The sequence below is a fragment of the Octodon degus genome, unplaced genomic scaffold (assembly GCF_000260255.1).
Source record: "Octodon degus isolate 3935 unplaced genomic scaffold, OctDeg1.0 scaffold00147, whole genome shotgun sequence".
Taxonomy (NCBI): Eukaryota; Metazoa; Chordata; class Mammalia; order Rodentia; family Octodontidae; genus Octodon; species Octodon degus.
In genome coordinates, this window is record NW_004524723.1 from 5,791,407 (window position 1) to 5,815,238 (window position 23,832).

The 23,832-nt window shown below is 41.0% G+C and overlaps 1 protein-coding gene across 1 annotated transcript in view; it reads left to right on the plus strand.

The window, feature by feature from the left end:
* Nucleotides 1-23,832, plus strand: part of Ccdc58 (coiled-coil domain containing 58) — a 38,728-nt gene that overhangs the window by 10,358 nt on the left and 4,538 nt on the right. Inside the window, exons 2-3 of the mRNA XM_004642230.2 lie at nucleotides 15,790-15,915; nucleotides 18,257-18,403. Coding sequence (XP_004642287.1) covers nucleotides 15,790-15,915; nucleotides 18,257-18,403 — 273 coding nt within the window. The remainder of the gene's footprint in view (nucleotides 1-15,789; nucleotides 15,916-18,256; nucleotides 18,404-23,832) is intronic.

The window sequence follows — 23,832 nt, forward strand, 5'->3', positions numbered from 1 at the left end:
TTTTTTTTTGGCTACTTCAGGTTGCCTTAAGGGCAAGCCTGGTGCAGCTTCTGGAGCTGGGAATTGAACCACAGACCTGTGTGCCTTACTGCATTTGCCCAAGCGGCGTTTTAAAAAACTGAGCTAAATGGCAAAGCCCCTTTGTCTCTTGATTAGATGGCCATAACATATCCTCTAAATGATCACTGTTTCCTTTCTCCAATATTATTCTCCACAAAGCAGCTAAAATTGTGTTTTACAAAAATTAATGTTTGTCATTCCCTTATCCAAAGGCTTTGCCTTTAATCATTTCTAGTCTGCCTCGTCCTGTGTTTTGGTGTTCCTTGACCTTACCTCATATCATTTTTTCCCTTATTTGCTCTTAGTCCACTTGCCTTCTCTTAATTCCTCAAACATTCCAGAGTTTATCTATGTTTTATAATTTGTGAGTACAGAGGTTATTATAATTGGCTCATTAGCACCATTGAAGTTCAGCTCAAATGGCACCTCAGAAAGGGCTTTATTGATCTCTAGACAAAGTAGCCCAGCCCTCTACTTGGCCACTTTTTATCCTTAGTTTGTGTTCTTTCTCACAGTACTTTTCAGTGTCTGAAGTTATCTTGTTGACGAGGGTATTTATTCTCTCCCCTTTTAGATATTTTGATTTGTAAGAGCAAGTACTTTTCCTGTTTTGCTTATCACTTTAGCCCCAATATTTAGAATGGTGCCTCATACATACTAGATATTAGTAAATAGTTTTTTTAGAAGCTGTTTTATTATTAGAAATATAGTTACAGTATTGTAACTCAAAATTGAGGCAGGCTTAAAAAGAAAAGAAGCACTTTATTTTAGCTGGTACCCCACGGCGACTACCCTGGCAAGACTCAGGTGCGTGCCAGGAGGATGAGGGGAGTGGGTATTTAAGCCGATAAGCTGCAAAGGCTGACGTTGAGGGTTCATCTAGGGGCTACAGTTGAAAAATTACCTGTTTCTAATGAACAGTAACAGGTGCAGTGGTGGGTACAGTTTGTAGCTGGGAATGAGGGCAAGAACAGGACATTGGGCTAGAAACTAGATTCAGGTGTGCACAAAGGACAGCATGAGAAAGGCCCAACTGCAGGTTCTCAAGTAGAGAACAGGGCACAGTGGAAAGTTACAGCATTTAGAATGGCGCATACAGAACAAGATGGCAGCGCATATGTCAGGTTATAACATTCCCCACTGATTTTATTGGGATGAGTCAAATCTTTGGCTCATGAGAAAGGGATCTCAGTGAGCAACAGTTGCTCATACCCTTGAGAGTTGAAAACCAACATTTTTACTGTTTGGATCTTATCTTGAATATAAGAGACAAATCTGTTAATCACGCAAGAGCCAATAGTTATACATCCCAGTAACATTAGGAGAGGGCCAGCCATGGCAGACAAGAGGGTTGTCAGCCAAAGGGAGAATGAAAACCATCTTTGAAACCTGTTTTGACGTGATAGTCTTTCTTGTTCTCTTGTAACCTCTTTTTGAGGGTTGACATGTTTTCTTGAATTACCCCTGAGTGATTGGCGTATAGACAGTTTCTCCTAAGGCGAAACAAAGCCCTCCTTCTTTAAGGAAGAGAAGATCTAAGCCTCTTTGGTTCTATAGAACCATTTCATAGTGTAATTTTTGATTCTGTGTTTTCATTATATCTGTCTTCTTTTTTTTTTTTCTTCTTCAGAACCAGGGATTGAACTCAGATCCTTGAGTTTGCCAGTCAAGCGCTTATCCTACTGAGCCACCTCCCTTTCCCTGTAGAACCATTTCAGCTAGTGAACTAAGGGACTCTTCTAATTTAGACATCAAACTTTCCAGGTTTGCTAGGTCTTGATCGATTAAAGCACTAAGTTGTTTGTAATTTAAATCTCCAACTATTAGGCTAGACGCTCCAATTCCAATGGAACCAGCCAGTCCCAATCCCAGTAAGACTGGTATTAACACAGGGTTAGCCCTCTTTGTGTGGGACAAGGGTGAGGCCAGCTCCTGGTAAGGGAAAATGTGTGACCTTCCGCTTTCTGTTGAGTACTAGTAAACTTGGGGCAGGATGTGGACTAATATGCATAGTTCATGATGTTGGGTAAAAATCTAAAGCATAGCACAGGGAGTAATACCAGAGGTACAAGCAAACTAAGTTCCATTTGGAGCGATAAGGTTAATTAGCGAGGTCGGTGAAGTTCGAAATGGAGCTGGAAAAGGTGTGATTACAAAGGGTATTATATGGGGAGGAAGTTAGGGGGTACTTGGCAGAATAGATGCAAGTACCAGGGTGTCCATTAACATTTCTTAAAGTAAGTAAAGGCCTTTGACCCTACCAACAGGTAAGATTATCAGCGGAGGAATTTTGTATGTCCCTGCCTATTAGGGCTTGTAAAGGGGTGCCAGAATAAAAAGGTGGATGTGGGGGAAGACAAAGCCAGCAATCAGCAGTCAGGTTGGGATTGGTTGAGTTAAGGTATTGATACGTAATATCAAGAGGTAGGAAGGGATCTGGGGAAGGAGGTAAAGTAGGAAGAGGGGCTCTCCCGTGAACAGCAGTAGCTATGGCTGGTGTGGTTAATCCAAGGCATGTGGGTAGTTTAGGAAGAGCTGGCAATAAAGGACCAATGGGACGAGGTGGGGGAGGCCGATTTGGTCCAGGTACAAATTGTATTGAAAAGGAGCGACCCGGATCATAGCCTAACATACAAAGTCAGATACCATAATTTTGGTCTTGCAATCAATGGATGTCTTTTACCTTATCAAAGGTAAAGGTTAGTGGGTTGCATGAGCCTATTCAACAGGTTGTCGGCTTTTGACGAGTTACTTGAAGGTATGGGTCTGATGTCTAAGGGGAGATGGTCTCACATCCCCAGTAAGCACAAAAAAATGAGCTTTCTTGTCCACAATGTTTGGTGTGGTAATCTGCAGGGAGGTGGAGGAATGTTGGTTTTTGTTGGATCTGAGGACAAATATAGAAATCAACTGATTGGAGTTGTTTCTCATTTTGTTGGGTGCCACAATAAAGGTTTTGGAAGAGACTCCAGGTTGTACCTGATGTCCAGAAGGAGAATAAAACCCATTTGTTGTTAAGGGGAATAGTTCACATAGGTCTAGGGTAAGTTGCGCATGAACTGTAGAATTAGTCTTAATAATGGACCCAGTTACAAAATTAGTTAATTTTCAGGTCCCAAAACGAGGGGTATGTCGTAGGGGTGATCAAGCCGGAACAATAAAAAGCAGTTCAAGGAGCCAACAAAACAAGAATGTTAGGAGCATTTTGTTATCTTAATCTTAAGGGGATGATCGGTTTTTGCATACTTCCACTTATCTGAGTCCCTGTTGGCAGTAGCACCCGGCTTGATATGGGTATGATGAATCCAGGCAGGCTTTCCCGCAACCTTTATTGCAGTTGGGGTGCTGAGGATCATGGTGAACCACCCTCCCAGCGTGGTTCAAGAGAATCTCGATGGTGTCTTTTGATGAGGACCTCAGTTGCAAGTTCTGCGGCTGGTGGATTTTCCTCAGATGTGTTGGGCATCGGGTGGGGTTTTGGGTGGTGGTGGCGAAACAGTCAGTGGATGGAAGTCAGCACGGGCTGTAAAGCCTGAAGGGACTTAATAAGATCTTGGTTAGCAAGGTCAGCCAATTTTTCTTCAGCCAGTCTAGGGATAAGAGGAGGGGGCGCCCAAACATAGCTTCAAAAGTTGGGATTCCGGGGAGACAAGGGGAACACGGCGTGCAAAGAAGGGCAAAAGGAAGGAGACTTACCCAGTTTTTGCCAGTCTCCAAGGCCAACTTAGTAATGGTGGACTTTAAGGTCTGGTTTATACTTTCTACCTGTCCTGAGCTTTGGGGTTGGTAGGCACAATGGAGTTTCCAATTGATCTGTAAGGCCTGAGATACTTTTAGTGTCATTTGGGCCATGAAAGCCGGACCATTATTGGAGCCCATAGACAGTGGGAGGCCAAATCGAGGTATGATCTCATACAGTAACTTTTTGACAACCGTTAAAGCCGTGACTTGGTGGAATAGGCTTCTACCCAACCAGTGGAAGTATCCACGAGTACTAACAGGTACTTGTGCCCATATAGTCCTGGTTTGCCCATTTCAGTAAAGTCAATTTCCCAGTGTTCTCTGGGCATAGTTCCATGATATCTGTGTGTTTCCACTGGCTTTTGCCTCTTGGAGTTTACCAGTTGACATTGCATGCACCTCAAACTGCAAGATTGATTTAATTTAGAAAGCTGTGGGATGAAGACTGTGTCATTAAACAATGCAGCCAACTTCGAGTCCCCTAAATCCCCTAAATATGTGGCTTGATGTGCTTGTTGGATCAGTTTTCTTCCCAAGGTCTCAGGCAGTAACACCTGTTTATCAGGGAGCTGGTATCACCTTCCTGGTATATTAGGTTTAGCTTGCAGTTGTAGGGCCAAATGTAAATTTTTTGAGTGTAGACTGGGCTTGAGAGAGTAGGAGGAACTAATAGTAAAGTGGGGAGAGGCTCATTCCCCACTGATTTTTGTTGTAACCCAAAAATCAAAAACTAGACTCAAACTTAAAAAGCAAGAAAGTGCTTTATTTAGCTGAGCTCAGCGGCGGCACTTACTCTTGTCTCCAAGTAGGTGCGTGTTTAGTCTAGGTGAGGCACAGTTTTTAAAGGGAAAAACCACAAGAGTAGGGGGAAGAGGAAGGATTTCACAAAGCTTATCTTGAGTTAGTCATGACTGAGGGGTAACTCTTTGTTTCTATGGATGAGGTTGCATTTTGCAAACCCTACAGGAATATGTTTTATTTGGCTTAGGCGTTGTTTTTGTCTCGGTCGTCCGAAAAACATCTGATGACAGTTTTACCCATTTTCAGGCTTCTGTTTGTTCCCATAGGAAGGACAGTTTAACTCATTTTGCAGAATGTTGAGGAACTTTTTTTTTAATCTTCTCTCGGAGTGCTGAGGAACACTTTCTTATTTGCACAGTCACATTTTCCAGGGAAGGCATGGATAGTGGGGGGGGGGGTTATAAAACAAATCAAGGTTCTACAAAATGGAGGTCTCAAAGTTTGTTACAAGATGGAGTTTAAGTTGTCAGCTTGTACCAAATAGTCCTTGTTAAGAAAGTTACAGTGGAAACATCAATTGCACAGGTTATAACAGTTTTATTGTCGCTTTCTTAGCTGTGGCGTCAGCCATATTATTTCCTAGTATGATGGGATCTGTTCCCACTTGGTGAGCCTTACAGTGGATTACTGCAACCATTTTAGGCAGCTGTCTTAGTTACTCTTCTCTCGTTGCTGGGACAAATACCCAACACTCAAAATGAAGGAAGGAAAGGTTTATTTAGCTCACAGTTACTGGAGGTTTCAGTCCATACTCAGCTGGGTCCAATGCAGAGCAGCACATAGCAGAGGGCAACCTTTCATGGTGGTGGCAAAGAGCAAGAGAGCAAGGGAGGGGTAGCAGCAGCTCAAGCAGCTAGCTTCTCTTCCCACCTTACATTGTAATGCAAATTACCTGCCCCAGGGTAGGGGAAGTACTCACACCTATGGGTACTCACACCTATGGGTACTTCCCAGTACTTACCCACCTATGAGTAATCCCAGCAGTACTAAGACCCATAATCCCAGCCTTGGATCACACATAATCCCAGTGGATCATGAGTTAACACAAACTCTAGAAGTCCTCGCCCCATGACTGCATGAGGCTTTGGGGGGACACTAGACACAAACCATAACAGCAGCCAAATGGCAGCCAAAAGTTCTAATATTTGAGGTGCATTTTTAATCTTTTGTCCACCTGAGGTTAAGAGCCCCCTCTTGTGGTAAATGGCTCCATGTATATGAACAATAGCAAAGGCATATCTACTGTCTGTAGATATTGATCTTTTTGTCTTTAGCCAATTTTAAGTCCTGAGTGAGAGCTGTTAGCTCAGCCCTTTGAGCTGAAGTGCTTGATTCTAAACTTTGTGTCCAAAGAACCTTAGTGGAGGTGGTGACAGCAGCGCCGGTGACTCTTTTACCTTGATTGACGAAACTGCTCCCATCTGAGAAGTAGGTGTCTTCTGCATCATCTAGGGGTATACCAGTCAGGTCTGGTCTGAGACTGGTAGTAGTCTCAAGAGTAGCGGCGCAGTCATGAATTGGCTGAGAGAGGTCATCATCTGGCAGCAGGGTGGCTGGGTTAAGGGTTGTGGCTTCCTTATAGGTCACTGTAGAAGGATCAAGAAGTAAAGCTTGATATTGGAAAATGTGAGCATTTGACATCCATCGGTCAGGGGGAGCCTTGATCAAGGTCTCCAATGAATGTGGAGCGATTACCATGAGTTTTTGTCCAAAAGTCAGTTTTTGGGCCTCCTTGACCAATAGGGCCACTGCTGCTATTATCTGGAGACAAGTGGGCCATCCAGCAGCCACATTGTCTAACCTCTTTGAAAGGTAAGCAGTGGGTCGTTGCCAGCATCCTAAGGTTTGGGTCAAAACACCTTTTGCAATGTCCCTTTTTTCATCCACCTAAAGGGTGAAGGGCTTATGGAGGTCTGGTAAGGCCAATGTAGGAGCTTCAACAAGGGCCTGTTTTAACTGTTGGAAGGACATTTCCTGGGAGGCAATCCAGTTGAAAGGGTCCTGGGTGGGTCCTCCCACAGTATCATAGAGGGGCTGAGCAACCTCCTCAAAGTTAACGATCCAGAGTCTACAATAGCCCACAGCACCCAGGAACTCATGAACTTGTCTTTTGTTAACAGGGGTGGGAATCTGTAGAACGGCCTGAACTTGTCGGGGAGACAGGGTCCGTTTGCCTTCATGTATTTGATACCCCAGATATGTTACCAGTTTCTGGCATAGTTGAGCCTTTTTTGTTGACACTCGATAGCCCAAAATATTTAAGGTTTTTAGCAAGGCTTGGGTTGCGGAGACACAATGTTCCTGTGACTCGGTGGCCGATAGAATGTCATCAGCATATTGTAATAAAGTCACATCTGGGTGTTCTTTGCAACCCAAAAGATCCCTAGCCAAAGCCTCATCGAAGAGAGTGGGCGCATTTTTGAAGCCTTGTGGTAATCTAGTCCAAGTCAGTTGTTCAGAGACCCCAGTAGTAGGGTCAGTCCATTCAAAAAGCAGATATAGGCTGGCTTACTGGAGGCAATGTGAAGAAGGCATCCTTCAGATCCAGTGCAGAATACCATGTTCCTGAAGGGCCTAAGAGGCTCAGCAGGGTGTAGGGGTTTGGGGCAATGGGGTGGAGAGTAACTACCCTCTTATTTACTTCTTGGAGATCCTGGACTGGTCTGTAGTCCTGAGTTCCTGGCTTCTGGACTGGTAACAAGGGAGTGTTCCACGGAGAGGAGCAAGGCCATAAAATTTTTTGGGAGCGAAGCCTTAAAATATGTTTAGCTATGCCTTGATGGGCCCGGAGACTAATAGGGTGTTGTCTCAGCTTTATAGGAGTGGCTGTTGGGAATAGTTCAGCCACCAAAGGGGTTTGACTTATGGCTAGACCTGGAGGATTTCCCTCTGCCCAAACCAAAGGGATTTCTTGTGTCCATTTTACAGGAGATCATTGGTTTCTTGACTAATTAGTGATTCCTCTTTGGTTTCTACAAGGAGGTATCCTTTTTCCTACCGGGTATGTAGCTAAGTCCTTGGAAGGGCCTGCGTTTCCCAAAGCAATTATGAGCTGAGGTCCTTCAAGCTGAGGTGGACTTTTAATTTATGTAAAAGGTCTCTGCCTAAAAGCGGGTCTGGGCACTCAGGGATCCAGAGAAAAGTGTGAATAGCCTTTTGTCCTGGCCGCGTCAGCTTGGCTTGATATTTTTGATAAGACTTGGCATCTCCTGTGGCCCCAAGGACCTTTACCGAGTCCCCAGTGGGCTTGCCCAATGGCTGTGTTATCACAGAGTGGGTGGCTCCAGAGTCAACCAGAAAATCCACTAGTTGGTCCCCTACAGTTAAAGTTACCCGAGGCTCTGGGGGACCGAAAGAGCCCTGACATCGTCGGTTCTGAGACAGAAGAGTCTTTGTATCTTTTTGTAATTTTGCTTTGAGGACGGGGCAGTCTTTGTACCAGTCCTTTTTGTTTGTAGTAGGCACATTTGTCCTTTTCTAGGGGAGGTCTCGTCTTTACTTTTTTGGCCAAGACTTTTAGAACCTTGGTGAGCTTTTTATCCTTGGGGTCTTCCTGGTTGTCAAACACCCTTTGAGCTATTTTTACCAACTAAGTGGCATGCCCTTAAATGCCCAATATTAAATGTACATTACAAAAGCTGGAAGTCCTTCCAGCTTTTGTAATGTACATTTAATATCCTGCGCCGATTGGGTAACAAATGCAATATTAATTGCCCCTCTGGTTTTCAAGTGCCTCCGGATCTTTTGGGGTGTAAATGCGATAGGCCTCTTGTAATCTCTCTAGGAAGCCTGCAGGAGATTTGGTAGCCAATTGTCTAACTTCTGATACTTTGGACAAATTAGTAGGCTTCCTAGCAGCGCCCTTCAGGGCTCCCAACAAGACCTGGCGATAACGGTTGAAAGCCTCCCTACTTTGGTCCGGGTTAGGGTCCCAGTTAGGGCGTGACAAAGGAAACACAAGGTCCAAGCGGATAGGATCTGATGTAGGCTCTCCATCCGGGCCTTTAACTGATCTTCTTGCAAATGTCTTGATGTGTGCGCGTTCTTCTGCAGTGAAAAGGGTCTGTAATAATTGTTGGCAATCGTCCCAGATGGGGCGATGGGTGAAAAAGATAGTTTCGAGGAGGGAAATCAGTCCCTGAGGATCGTTTGAAAAAGGAGGATTCTCCCATCCAAGTATTAACCCGGCCCGACCCTGCTTAGCTTCCGAGATCAGGTGAGATAGGGCGCATTCAGGGTGGTATGGCCATAGACAAAAAAGGAGGATTCTGATGTTTCCAGTTATAAAGGTCTGAGGTAGAAAAGGGAACAAAGGAAAAAAGGGGTTGTTGGGGATGATCAGGATTAGGGACCTCCCACAAGGGCAGAAGAGCCAAAGGAGTCTCCTCAGGTTGAGTGGTGTCAGGAGAGGAGGGACTCTCGGGTCTCTGACGGCTTCTAGTCCGCATGGGACTAGGCGGCCAGGGGCTAGGGTGAGGAGCAGAGGCAGGCGGACAGTAGGGTGGAGGAGGACAAAGGGAAAGGAGATCCTCCTCGTCTGCTGGTAAGACGTGGGGGGGGGGCTTTGGAGGTTTGAGGGTTTTAAGGGGAACTAAGAGGGGAGGATTTTGGGGTTGTTGGCCGGTGGCTTTGAGGAATTTCTTTAGCCACTGCGGAGGATCGTAGATGGGGTCGATCCAGGTCTGAATGTAGATAATCTGGTCGGGGTGAGTGGGAGATCCGAAGACTTGTCTGTCGGACCGCCTGAGCTGTGGAGAGAAAGCAAGACCCCTCCAGAGGCCAGGAGGGTGTTAAAGCTGGCCATTCGAGCTCACAGAAGGTATGGAGTTTCCCAGGAAATACTGGCTCCCGGTAGCCCTTTGCTCGCTCCTTGAAATCACTAAAATGATTAATATTAATGTTAGTAACACAGAAGACGATTGTCCCATGTTTGATAAATAGACTGACAATGACATAACAATACAGAAGAGGCAACGCAAAACTATCGCAAGAGTCTTTCCCTCCAAAACGGCAAGGTGACCTAAAAGGGGCGAGGGAGGATTAAGACCAGAGAAGCCAAATGGGCGCATGTGCCCAAAGACAAGTTCCCAAAAGTGAAACCCAAAACAGAGGGTGTCCCACTCCGCGGTAGAAGGGACACCAGGTCCATCTGCCCCAATAAATGTGCACCAAATCCAAAAAGTACTTACCTGTCAGCGCCACAAGATGTTTCTTAAAACGAGAGATTCCCGTGGGATCCCGGACGAGCCCCCAAATGTTGTAACTCAAAAATGAGGCAGTCTCGAAAAGAAGCGCTTTATTTTAACATTTATTTATTGTGTGTGTGTGTGTGTGTGTGGGGCCAGCTCAGCCCACCAGGGGGCGCGGTTGGCTGGCATGTAGTGCTGGGGGTTCGAACCGCGGTCCCTGTGCTTTGCCAAGCTTGTTCCAAGTAGGTGCTTTAGACCACTGAGCCATCTCTCCAGCCCCGAAGCGCTTTATTTTAGCTGGTACCCAGCGGCGACCACCCCGGCAAGATGCTGAGGTGCGTGCCGGGAGGATGAGGGGAGTGGGTATTTAAGCCAATAAACCGCAAAGGCTGACGTCAAGGGTTCATCTAGGGGCTACAGTTGAAAAATTACCTGTTTCTAATGAACAGTAACAGGTGCAGTGGTGGGTACAGTTTGTAGCTGGGAACGAGGGCAAGAACAGGACATTGGGCTGGAAACTAGATTCGGGTGTGCACAAAGGACAGCGTGAGAAAGGCCCAACTGCAGGTTCTCAAGTAGAGAACAGGGCACAGTGGAAAGTTACAGCATTTAGAATGGCGCATACAGAACAAGATGGCGGCGCATATGTCAGGTTATAACAACAGGCGCTGGGGGATGGCTCAGTGGAATAAGTGCTTCCCTGGCAAGAGCAAGGGCCTGGGTTCAATCTCTGGTTCTGCCAAAAAGAAAAAAAAAGAAAGAAAGAAAGAAAGAAAGAAAGAAAGAAAGAAAGAAAAGAAAAAAAGAAATATAGTTACATATGCATAGATCATTTCTGATACCTAATAAAACATTTCCTGGGCATAATACATGAATAATGTATATAAGTTAATTCCACAGCTGAACAAAAGACTTTTTGGCAGTCCTGAGACTGACCATGGGCCCTTGCACAGAGCTACATTCTCAGCCTTTTAAAATTATTTTATTTTTGAAACAGTCTTCTAAGTCACTAAATTGTTCAAGCAGGACTACAATTGTTGACCTCTCAGAGATCTTTTTTTTTGGGGGGGGGGGGGGGGGGATTGAACTCAGGCCCTCGTGCTTCACACCCATCTCAGAACAAATACTTTTTTTTGTTACAAATACTTTTTAAAGCTTCTGAAAGTTAATGTATTAGCTTATTAAAATGTGAGTATAGTACGTTTTCTGATCATGAGCTCTATGAATTTCTTATGATCAGCAACATACTCAATTCCATGGTATCATTTTCCTTGTTTACAATAATGATACAGAAAATAAGTAGTTGTTGAATGCAAAGTGAGTTAATGAATAATATATTATTTAAAGAAGATTGTTGAGTGTTTTCATAGCCAAGGAAAATGTTTTGTTTTCATATGGTGTGTGTTACTAGTGACTGAACCCAGGGTTTTCCTATAAGCTGCTATATGACCCTTTTTATTTTTTGTTTTGAGACAGGGTCTTACTAGTCACTAAATTGCCAGGCCTGGGTTTGAATTTATAATCCACTGGCCTTAGCCTCCCAGAATGCTGGCATTACAAGGCATGTGCCATCATGCCCAGCCCAAGGAAAACTATTTAGAAGATACAGTTAAACCTTAGCTTCAGAAGATCAAGTAAGTATATATTGAGGAAAACGTAAAAGAAAAAAAATTTTTTTTGAAAGTTGCTTTTTTGATGTTGTTTTTTTTTTTTTTTTAATAGGCAAGTTCTAGGAAATAATGTTGGCATGGTGGTCCCAGTCTATCTTTTCTTTTCTTTCCTTTTTCTTTTTTTTTGTTGAACTTAGGCTGTGGTAGTGGGGATCAAACCTGGGGCCTTGCACTGAGCTTTGTAGCTCTTATTTATTTACTTATTTATGGATTTAAGACAGGGTCTACAGGGTGTACAAGGTCTCACTACGTAGATCATCAGACTCAGTGATTCTCCTGTTTTCAGCCTCCCAAGAGCTGGGATTACAGGCATGTGCCACCATGTGCAGTCTCAATCTTGTCTCAGTGTGCCCCAGGGGTGGGGCTGGTACAGCATGCCGGGGATCAAACCCTGACTGCTGCGCTCTGCCTAAGCAGGCGCTTTTTAGCCCACTGAGCTGTCTGGCCAGCCTATGTAGCTCTCATTTTTTAAAGACAAGGTCTCACTAAAGTTGTCCACAATGGCTTCAAACTATCTCAGCTTCCTAACTAGCTGGGATTACAGATATGTGCTATCACACCCACTTTGATTTTTCTTTTTACTCTCAAAAGTCTGCCATCATTTGGAATTTATCACTTACTGAGCATTGTGCATTCTCTACTGTAATATGGTACTGTTTAAGATGATGGTAGCTCAGTGATTATGAGATTATCCCCTAAGAATACCAGTTCACAGCTAATACTATGCTTTTGACCAAAAGAGAAAGATACAGGAAGAAGAAACAAGGCAATGAACCTGGGTTAAACCTTTCATTTGCTTGTGTTTTATTAGTCTGAATTATGAGCCTTATGTAGTATGTTTTGTTTCCAGAATTGAGATCTCAAAAAACCATTAACTTTACTAATTAAAGATTAATGGAATGGTAGGAATTGAATTTAGACTTACATTAAATTAAGAAACTAGTTATTATAATTGGAAACACTCTTTGTGTTACCTTCACAGGATAGAATATTTATGGAACTATTAAAAATGTCTTTGAGGGGTCTGAGTTCAACAGTAGAGCACTTACCAAGCATTTGTGAATCTCTGTTTTATTGCTAGCCTGCAAAAACAAGTATTTTTAAGGCTGGCTGGCTGGCTTTGCTCTTTTCTTTTTCTAATACTTTTGAAACAAGGTCTCATAGTCTAATTCAGGGTATCTTTGAGTTTGTGGTGATTCTCCAGCCTCAGATGAGTACTGGGATTATAGGTGTGACCTGTCAAACAACTGTTTCAAGGCATTTTTAATAGCAGGACAAAATATCCGTGGGATGTCATAAAGCAAACTTTAAAAATATTACATAGTACCTCAACTTTATAAAAATATTCATAGATATATGTAGCAAAAAGACTAAACAGGGTTAGGGAGATAGATAGCACAGGAGCCTAAGCGCCTGCCTGGCAAGTGCAAGGACCTAAGTTCAATACCCGGTACTGAATGCTGTGCCAGTCACTGAAACCTGGCATGGTGGTGCATGCCTGTAATACCAGTGCTGGAGAGGCTGAGACTACGAGTCTGAGCTGTGTATCAAGACCCTGTACCAAATAAATAAATGATGAAAAAGTTTTAAAAATTAAAGAAAAAGACTAAACACATGTTAAAGTACTGATAATAGTTAACTTTGGATAATTTTTTTTACTGAAAAAATTTTATTAGTACATTTTATTTAATGACCACATTTATTATGAGGAGTTGGTATACATAACATGTCTTAACCTGTCCCCTCCCAGTTCTCTCCCTCCATGTTTTGGTCCCCTTTCCGTTTGCAAAAGATCTATCTCCCTGTTTCGTATTACTTTTTTTTAAATGTATTTGGTACAGGGTCTCACTACACAGCTCAGACTTGTAGTGATCCTCCTGTTGTCAGCCTTTACAGCACTGGGATTACAGGCGTGCATCACCATGCCCAGACTCTGTGACTGGCTCAGCATGGAGGCAGGGCCAGCATGGCATATGGTATTAGGGATTGAACCCTGGTTCCTTCACTTGCCTAAGCAGGTGCTTAGTCCCCTGAGCTATCTCACCAGCCCTTCCTACTATTTATCTTTTATTTTGTTCTTTAAATTCCTTGTGCTTTGGGTTTCTCATATAAGAGTAACTATGCAAGATTTAAGCTTATCTTATTTATTTCACTTAGTATTATCTTAAGCTGTTTTTTATTTTAAAGTTTAATTTTCTAAAATAACAGTAATATTTTAATCATAATGTAAGTTTTAACAAATGGATGAGGAAAGAATTAAGGTTGGTTTCAGTCATGAATTTAAGTTTTTTTTTTTTTTTTTTTGGCAGAACCAGGGATTGAACTCACAGCCTTGCGCTTGCCAGGGAAGCACTTATTCCACTGAGCCATCTCCCTGGCCCCCTTTTTTTAAATTTTTTTTTTTCATGAATTTAAGTTGAACAAAGGAAAGAAATAGGATAGTATATTGGAGTCAAGCAAAGATTTTTTTAAAAATTTTTTTGTTTGATTTTTTGATCAGGTCTCAGTCTCACTGTGTAATCCAGGCTGGCCTTGAACTCAGTATGTAGCTCAGGCTGTCTTGAACTGAATGGTATTCCTGCCTTAGCCTCAGGTGCTAGGATTATAGCCATGTGCTACCGTCACCCCCAGCCAAAGTTTTGGAGCCTTTTCAGTTTTTTTGGTCTTTTTGAGACAGGGTTTCTCTGTGTAGTTCAGGATGGCTTGCACTCACTTTGTAACCCATGCTGGCCTTGAACTTCAGCCATCCTCCTGCTTCAGACCCCCCACCCCCACTCCAGTGCTGGATTTATAGGTGTGCACCACCAGGCCCAGCCCCATACTATCCCAGAGGAATTTGAATACATATTAATACTGAATGTTAAGCTGGTTGTTTTCAACAATAATTATATTCCTAATATTGTGTAATTCTGCTTTCTTGGTGCATTTTTAGTGATCATTGTTTTAGGAATTTTGTTTTTGTTTTCATGTTTTGCATTTTGTAAAGCTTAAACAATTTATAAAGAGAAGGGTTTACTGCCAGAAACTTTTCCAAGAATTTATGTAAACTGCAGAAGAGTATAAGTGATCCAACCCCCCCCACACACACACTTTGTAGTAACAAATGTAAAGAAGTGCCCTTGTCACAGAAATGTGGGAAAAAAAGACTGCTATGCAGGCAGTACACAGCTGTCTTGGGGCCAGAGAGGTAGTTTGGCGGTCTAAGCACCTGCTAGGCAAGCTCAAGGACCCAGATTCAATTCCTGGTACCGCATGCCATACTGCCTGTGGAACCCCAGATGTGCTGTGCAGATTGCTGAAATTGGGTGTAGTGGTACACACCTGTAAGCTCAGAGCTGGGGAGGCTAAGGCAGGAGGATCACTGTGAGTCCAAGAAGTGTAGCAAGACCCTGTACCAAATAAATCTTTTAAAAAAAATACACAGGGAATCTTTGAGACAGGACTTTGTTAAATTGTCCAAGCTGATCTCTAATTTATGATCTTCTTGCCTCAGCTTCCTGAGTATCTGGGATTACAGATATGAGCTTTTGAGCCAGGTTAGGAGAAATTGAAAACCTGGGGGCAGGGAGAGTTTGGGAAATGTGAGATAGGGTTACATAAGAAAATGTAGACTAATTCCTACTTGTTCTATTAATAAGAAAACCAATAATCTTATTTTTTCTCCAACAGCATGTCAAATTATTTGTTTGTATCACAAAAATAATATACAGTCATATTAGGAAGAAAAAATGAATGTCTAAAATATAGTTTTAATTTCAGTATATTACCGATTACTGATGGTTTCTCATATATTTTTCCAGAAATGTTTTATCTAGCACTATGATTTACATGGCAGGTATAGAGGGAACAGAGCAGTAGTTACTCTGGAGGTTGGGGAGAATGCATGGTGCTCAGGAGAAGCCTTTTTTGGCTGTATACCAGAGTTGGAGAGACAGATGCTATTTGCTAAACACCGTGCCAACAAATGGAACTTAAATGAGTAAAATAGTCTTAACCCTTAAGATAATCAAAGTTGAGTCAAGGAGACAGACTCAGTGACCACTATTAGAATTATGTTACCTGCTTCTCCTTGTAATAAATATTTTCTTCTTATGATTGTATTTTATTTATTTGTATCAAGAATAAAACTCAGGACCTTTCACTTGTCAGGCAGGTGCTGTGTCACTGAGCTATGTCCAGAGCCCACCTGCACTATATTTAGCTTCATTTTCCCACTTCTAAATTAGAGGGTTGTAAAATATCCAAGTATTTATTTTTTGCTTAAATACTTAATTTCTATCATTGAACTTTTCATTCAGGTTATATTCTTTTATTTTAAATACATATAGGAATTACTCAAGGTGATGAGGACAATTGATGACAGAATAGTACATGAATTAAACACTACGGTTCCAACAGCTTCCTTTGCAGGGAAAATTGACGCCAGCCAAACCTGTAAACAACTGTATGAGTCTGTAAGTGTATCTTTTGAGTCTCTCTTTTGTGCTTCTTTGTGTCTTTCTTTGCAGGCAAACATATTTTCACGTATATCTAAACTGTGAAAAATGATTGTCATTTTCATGTTTCCTGGCCAACATCTGAGGAGATACAAAAATTTTGATCTGGTTTGTACAGACTAAATTGATCTGTGACCTTATGCCCAAATCAGTGAAGAAATGGTTCTGAAGAATGGAAGCAGTCATTCTTTGGCTTCTTAATTTGCAGGCTGTAACTTAGAGAAATGAGGGGGAGTGCAGGACAGTAAATAGTAGCAAGAGTAAGGATGTTAATGAGTTAAGATTAAGAAGCCAGACAGTTGATGTAAGGAAAGGTTAAAGCTCTTCATTTCTTTTATCTCTTCATTTTTTCTTTCATTTATCAGGAAGAGAAATAGAAGTTTATGGCAGGCAGGAGAGAAGGAAAGCCACAGAAAAATTGTCATATCCTGCTGAGGCTTTGATTTCTCAAAGACAGATCTGGTCATTGCCTCCTCATCTCTTTAATGTCCAAAAGCAGAAGGAAACAATGATACCTATATTTTTCATAATTTGCTCACTTAACCTTTTCAGTGAGTTGAAAGCTAAAGTTCAAATGACACTCGATATTTTGAACTCTACTGTCACAGGGTTACTGTTTGGATTCATAGTCATTAATGAAAATATTATGAAAATGCAAATATGAAAAAAATAGTTTTAGACAAGCTTCTTATATCAAATTTAGAGCATTAGCTGCTGCTTTTTGGTTTGTTTTTTTATATTAAATTATGTCATTTTTTTAAGCAATCAAATGAGTCTTGTGGTTTGAGATCATTTCGAAGTGTGGACCTTTCTGAGTAGTTCAGTAATCAGGAGGAGAGGTCCTAGTCCTAATATACTGTGAAGATGTTTGAAAGTTCATTTAGTTTCTTTGGGTCTCTGATTAAAGAACTAGATGGTCACATAATACCCTCACTTACTATACTACCAATGTACTTACTGTCTCTACTATTCAGTTGTTTTAATTGCAATCTTCCTATTAACCTACAGGTATAACATGAATTCAGAACTAGAATAATCCTCACTTCTGCTATTTCCTAGCTGGGTGGCCTTGAATATATTATATAACCTCTCTTTGCCTCAGTTTCCATATTATGAAATATACTAGTACCTAGATCATAGGGTTGTTAAGAGAATTAAGTTAACTAATATGTATAAAGGTACTATTTAACATATAAGGATTTGTACTCTTACATAGCATTTGGTGCTATTTTAAGTAGTTTTGAGTTCCTTAAGTATTGTCTCAGTTGAAACATCAGTGTAATCCAAGTTGTTTAGTGGTCCTCCTGAGTTACTTTAGTTCCTGAGCCAACTTCTTTCTGTAGCTAATGAAGATATTTCCGTTCTTCAGAAATCTAAAAGTTACCCTGATGAGTTTTAGAAATTTAAAATATCAACTCATAGTAAAAATAAAATAGTCCCCTTTATTAGACCATATCTCCTTCAATCTTAGCATTCTTTATTCCAAAAGTAAACATGAAAATCATTACTGACAGTAAAAAGTCCATGAATTTAAATGTGCTTTGCAAATGCTAATGTCATCAACATTTGGCTGTGTTTGTAGGAGAGTGTGTAAAACCTGACCATTGCACTTTGCTAATCAAACTACAGAAAATAAATTAACTGTTTTTGTTAAACTTGTTGCTTGGAGAGGGAGGGTATTACAGAACTGCTATCTCAGACAGCTTTGCTTTCATCCAACACATTTGGTGCCATCACTAATGTGTGCTTTGTATAGAATTTGCTGTTATCAGTGGCTTCACTGGCTTCCATCTTACATAGACAAACCATTCTTTGTTTTTCCTTGTTGTAACTAAGAGCTTCCCTACATCTTCCCTTTTTTGACAACATGAGACCAAAAAAATAAAATAAAATAAAATAAAAATAAGGATGATAATAATGTGGGCCAAAAAAGAGAAGAAAGGTAGCAAAGGGTCATTGTAGGATGGACACATTGGTAGGGCATTGGGAAGTGACAAGGTCAGAGGAGATGGGGACTGAAATGAAAAAGCAGGGCACTGCAGGAAAGAAAAGCAGAAAATATTGGGTCATAATGAGGAACAGACAGCTCAGGCCTCAGGCTTCCCCCTCCAAGGTGCTGCTTTCAGTCTGTTTCTAGGAATTTTTTCTGATTCAACACAATGTTTCATAAATTCATAAATTGTATTTTTAAAAATTGTGTAGACATACTAAATTTCTGAAGTCTCAAGAATTTTTTCTAACAATGAAATGTGATAAATTGATGTGATTTTCCCCTCCTTTCATTCCTTTGTTTTTTCAGTTGATGGCAGCTCATGCCAGTAGGGACAGAGTCATAAAAAACTGTATAGCCCAGACTTCAGCAGTAGTAAAAAACCTCCGAGAAGAGAGAGAAAAGAATTTGGATGATTTAACATTATTAAAGCAACTTAGAAAAGAGCAGACAAAGGTAAGTCAAACAGAATTTACATTTCTCAGGCAAAGTTTTTTGAAGCATAGCCTTCAAAATAGTTTTTTTTAGCTCAGGATAGTGGTACATGCCTGAAATCCCAGCTACTTAGGACACTGAGGCAGAAAGATCACAAGTTCAAGATTAACCTGGGTAATTTACCAAGCTGTTGTCTCAAAATGTTAATAAAGGGCTAGAAATGTAGCTCAGTGGTAGAATACTTGCTTACCATGTGTAAGGTCCTGAGTTTAGTCCCCAGTACTACAAAAATAAGTTTAAAAAAAAAAAGTAGTTTTAATATGTATAATTTAGACTTAAAATATGGTCATTACTTAAAAGAAAACAATGGCCAGGAGATTAGTGTTTCAGTTTTAGTGTGCTTTATTTTTATTACATTTAGGTGGTAGTTGGTAAATTAATGGCATTTTATGAACAGATGCATTGTAGCAGCTTTAAGCAAAATAGGCATGTAACTATATTTTTATTTCCATTTAGTTGTTTCTCACTGTTACAAAGATAAAGGATAAACACAAACTATCACCATATCAGAAGCTTTGAGAAAATCATGTCTGTATTTTTTGAGACTTAAATTGAGAAGAAGCTTTCTTTCCCCTTCCTCAGTTGAGATTTGAACCCAGGTTTTTGCATATGTAAAGTGCTCTTCCACCAAACTCCATCTCCAGATCTTTTATTTAAAAAAAAAAAAAAAAAGTTAAGGGTTGTTACATGGAAATGCCATCCCCTCATCCGCCTTGGGGTTGCTAGTGTTAAACCCAGAGCCTTTGATTTTTTGAGACCAGATCTCACTATATAGTTCAGGCTGGCCTCAAATTCACAGCAATCTCCTACCTCAGCCTCCTCACTCTGAGATTATAGGTATATTCCACCACACACACACAGATAAAACATTTTGACCATGTGAGTACATGAAAAAAGTGTTCATTATTTTAGCCATTAGGGAATTGCAAATTAGAAATTGAGACTCCATCTTACCCTAGCCAGAAGGGCTATTATCAGTTACACAGAAATAACAAATGCTGGCAAAGATGTGGGGAAAAGGAACCCTTTTGCATTGTTGGTGGGATTGTGAACTAGTATAACCACTACAGAAATCAGTGGAGAGACTCCTCAAAAAACTGAAATTTTATGTTGAGACAGTCTTGCTAAACTGCCTGAGCTGGCCTAGGACTTGATATCCTCCCACCTCTGTCTCCTAAGTTGCTAGGATAATAGGCATGTGCTGCTGTGCCCTGCTGAAATATTTCTGAATGTGGTTATATATTGAAAATTGTTATCTCTGAAATATAATACAAATTATTTAATTTCAGAATAATACCCAAAGAGCCATAAAATACAGTACTATTTAAATGTAGTTTGATATATTGATACTTTATTATATATAATTTGTTTCCCTTTATACCTGTATAGAGGTAGTTAGAGATCTTGACTGTTTTTAAGCCACCTTTTTCTACTTTATTCAGCATTCCAGCAGAAACTAGCAAGCACTTACCAGAGATATGTAAGAAGGCTTATTTTCTGAAGTTACCCATAAGTGTATATATGGTGTGGACCTCAAAATACAGTTAATTCAGAACTGTTTCTTTATAGCTCCTTGTTTGTGACATGTCAATAAAACAGTTGTGGTATATAGCAGTCACCAGGATGCCACCCACCAGCCATCAGGGATATCAAAACCCACAGATACTCAAGTTCCTTATACAAAATGGCATAGTTTTGCATATCCTCCTTTACACCTTAAATCACCTATAGATTGCATATAATATGTAATACAATGTAAATACTGTTGAAGTCATTATTGTACTGTGTTGTTAAAGAAATACTAAGAATAAAGTCTGTATACTTTCAGTACAGTTGTTTCTCCTAAAATGTTTTTAATCTCCAGTTGTTTGAGTCCATGGATATAGAGCCCACAGACACAGATGCCAACTACATTTTACCATGTGAAATGCATTGCCATCTTTTTTTTTTTTTTTTTTAAAGGGACCGTTAGGTCTAACCTTTTGTTTTGTGTAATTTCAAACTTGCAGTAAATTTGCAAGAACAGTGTAAGGAACTCCCCGTCCCTCCTGCTATATAGTTCATGCACTTCACCATCTCTACTCCCTCCATTTTTCCCTGCTCTTTTCCTCCCACTCTACACACACATACACACACGCACCCTTTTCCTAAACAATTTTGAGAGCATGCTGAACATACTGTACCCCTTTAACCTTAAATACCTTTGTTATTTCCTAAGAACAGGGACTTCTCCTTTCATGACCACTGTCCAGTTATGAAAAATTTTGTCAGTATTTGAAGATGGCCCAGCAGAGGGTGACTCATGGATCCTTCTGTGTTGTGATAACGTCCAGTGTGGAACGGAAGCACACTTTTCCTACCTAGCAGTTGTGAAATTTGCACTTTGTTTAGAGAAGTCTGTTCCTGTGCCTGCCCACAGATGGGTAGGTCGGGCTGCTGTGCTTCCTTGGTGATCCCACTAGTTTCATGTGTCTCTCTAGACACAGGCTTCAGCCACTGTCTTTCCCGCTCTGTGCTGATGGCTATTGCTTTAGGCCTGTTTTCCATACTTGCTCATTCATCAGACAGTGGTAGGTTCCTCTGATGGTGAACTTAAGCTGTCATTTTCATCTTGGCCTACCTTCAGTGTGCATGAAGGCATACATACTATTCATGTAAAACTGATCTGAGTCAGGTAACTTTGAGTTTTGTATTTTTTGGAGGTGTTAATGAAGGAAACTGCAAGGTCACGCTGTTAAATCAGAAACTAAAAAATCGATATTTGCAAATTTAGTCAGAGTAGTATGACTCTTGTTAGGGGAGAGCAAAGTTCAAAATCTGAACTGCAGCGTGTGTAGGAGTGTGTGGGAGTGTCCCACATTCTGCTCAACTCTCGGATTTGCCCCTTTGCTTTTAGGGCCCTGCAAGAATAAACCAGATCAGCCTGCAAGGAGGGGTTTGGAAAGCAATCAATGAGTCATTGTAAGGTTGCCCTCTAGCCTGATAATGCATAGGACTGGAGGGCAACCACGAGTCAAACAGAAGTAGTTCATAAGTAAATAAGGAAACGTGGGGATTTTTCCAAGTTTTCTATGAAGATAGTAGAAAGAAAGAAAGAAAGAAAGAAAGAAAGAAAGAAAGAAAGAAAGAAAGAAAGAAAGCAAGCAAGCAAGCAAGCTAGTTCTTAGAGATGTTCTATCTCTGTATCTTCATTTTCTCCCTGAAGAACCAGACTCAGAGACATAAACTGACAACCCAGAGTCACAAATTTGTAACTGATATATCTTGGACTTTATCCCATCCTTCCAACTCTGAGTTCAGTCAATTTCTTTACATGAAATTGTGACTAGTAGTCAAATTCTGGTAACTTTAATGAGTATTTTATTTTATTCAGAGATATCAGCCTAAAAGGTCCTATTCTCTACCTGAATCCTTAGCTCAGAAAAAGCATTCTCCCTGCTGGAACTAAACTGTGGTTACCTTTCAGTGACATTTCAGAGGAAAGCTACCTGTTTAGTACCCAGAGCTTCAAAAACAAGCATTTCAGAGGTGACAGTTTAATGGCATTCATTCAGTTTTATTATAAATTGGTCACAATGTATGCAGTGTTCTCAACAGAAAAAAATGACCATAAAACTCAGAGGAAATAAATCCCATGTACCTTGGTGGCTTTGTACTGTAGTAAATTAATTGCTTTGAAACTTCAGATTTCAGTCTGTAAAATGGGATAGATATAACTTTTGTTTTCATTTTGGTGAAGATTAAACTACATATGTAAGAATGAGCATATTGGCTGATACAAATAAGTTTCTTTTCTTTCCATTTTAAGTCCGAAGAACTGTTTGTTGCATGAGTTCTCTTTGTCAGATCACCAACTGTCTTAGTTACTTTTCTTGTTGTTGAGACAAAATGTCCACCACCCTAAGTTAAAAGAGGGGAGATTTATTTGGCTCATAGTTTGTAGTGGTTTCACTGTATAGTCAGCTGGCTCTAAGGTAGGGTAGCACATGGGAGAGGAGCGACAGTTCATGGTGGGCAGAAGGCAGTGAAGTAGCAAAGAATCAGCAGCCTGCCTCTGCCTTTTATCCCTTCCAGGCTACCCACCCTCTGGGTGCTGCCTCCCAGACACAAAATGGGCCTTTCCATTATCCACACCCAGAACAGTGCCAAACTAGTCAGTAGACTGGTTTAGTAACCACACATCTTTAATCCCAGCATCACCCACTAGATCCAGGCGCATCTGTGAAAGCCTCACTTATGACTCCGTAACACTTTGGGATGGGGGTAGAGGGACATCTACATGCAAGTCATATCTCCAACCAATGGATTCTGTTTATTCTTTAGTCACTACATAAGGGACAGGAAGGCTGAAGACTCATTCCCTCTTGTGTCAGTGCTTTCTCTTTTTGAACAGTTCTACTGGTTTAAAGACTTTCTTATATATTGCAAAAACTTGGCTCCCTATAATATGTAAATACTACTTCTTAATCTTCCCTCTAGAGTTATACAGTTTAAGTCCTTTGGGGTTATACAGTCTAAAGCTCTTGGAGTTATACAATCTAAATCCTTTTCTACACAAACATCTCTTGAAGTACTTGAGAGCAGTTACAGAGACTGCCTTAGTGGCATTTATCACAGTGTGTTTTCCTACTGAAATTGTCTTTTCATTCCCTTTTTTGAAATGATTTCTTTGGCAGTCAGTTCAGGCTTTCACAGAGTAGTCAGACAGAGGCTTTAAAGATTCTAAGTCTGTATGGTTTGTTGACTTCTGAAACTGAGGTTGTTTAGGGGACTCTTTGGGCCTGTTACTACACTATCACAGGACCATTTAGAAACAGTCTTCCCTTCCCTATATACTGTGTTTTGATGCTAGTTCAGAATCCAGGAAGGAAGTTTATAAGAGCCCAGGTTTCCTTCTTGTTAGTGTTGCATGCAGATTTCTCAAGCCTTATGCCCAAGCTACATTCCTAATTGGACTGTCTCTGGCCTGTGTATCAGATTTACAGTTGCCAGGTCTTGTGTAGCTTTGGCATTATCTTTCTGAATCTGGCCTGGATTCTTGATTCTGGTCTGGGGAAATCATCCTGGTTTTAGAATCTTGGGAGTTTCAACATGTAGTTCATGTTTTTCTTCCTAGTTCCTGAATATTTTCAGAGCCTCTTTAGGATCTAGCTACCTTCTTTTCAAGTCCCTCTCATCAGTTGTGACTAGGAATGTTAATGGGTTTTGCTGTCAAAGTCTTCGGAGTGCAGGGATTATAGGCATGCTGTGCCACTACACAGCATGGATTAAAAAAGTCAGGAGTGATGACATAAACTTATGTTATCTTATCACTCCAGGGGGCTGAGGCAGGAAGATCACAACTTCAGATTGGAGCCTACTCTGGGGCAATTTAGCAAGACTGTTTTATT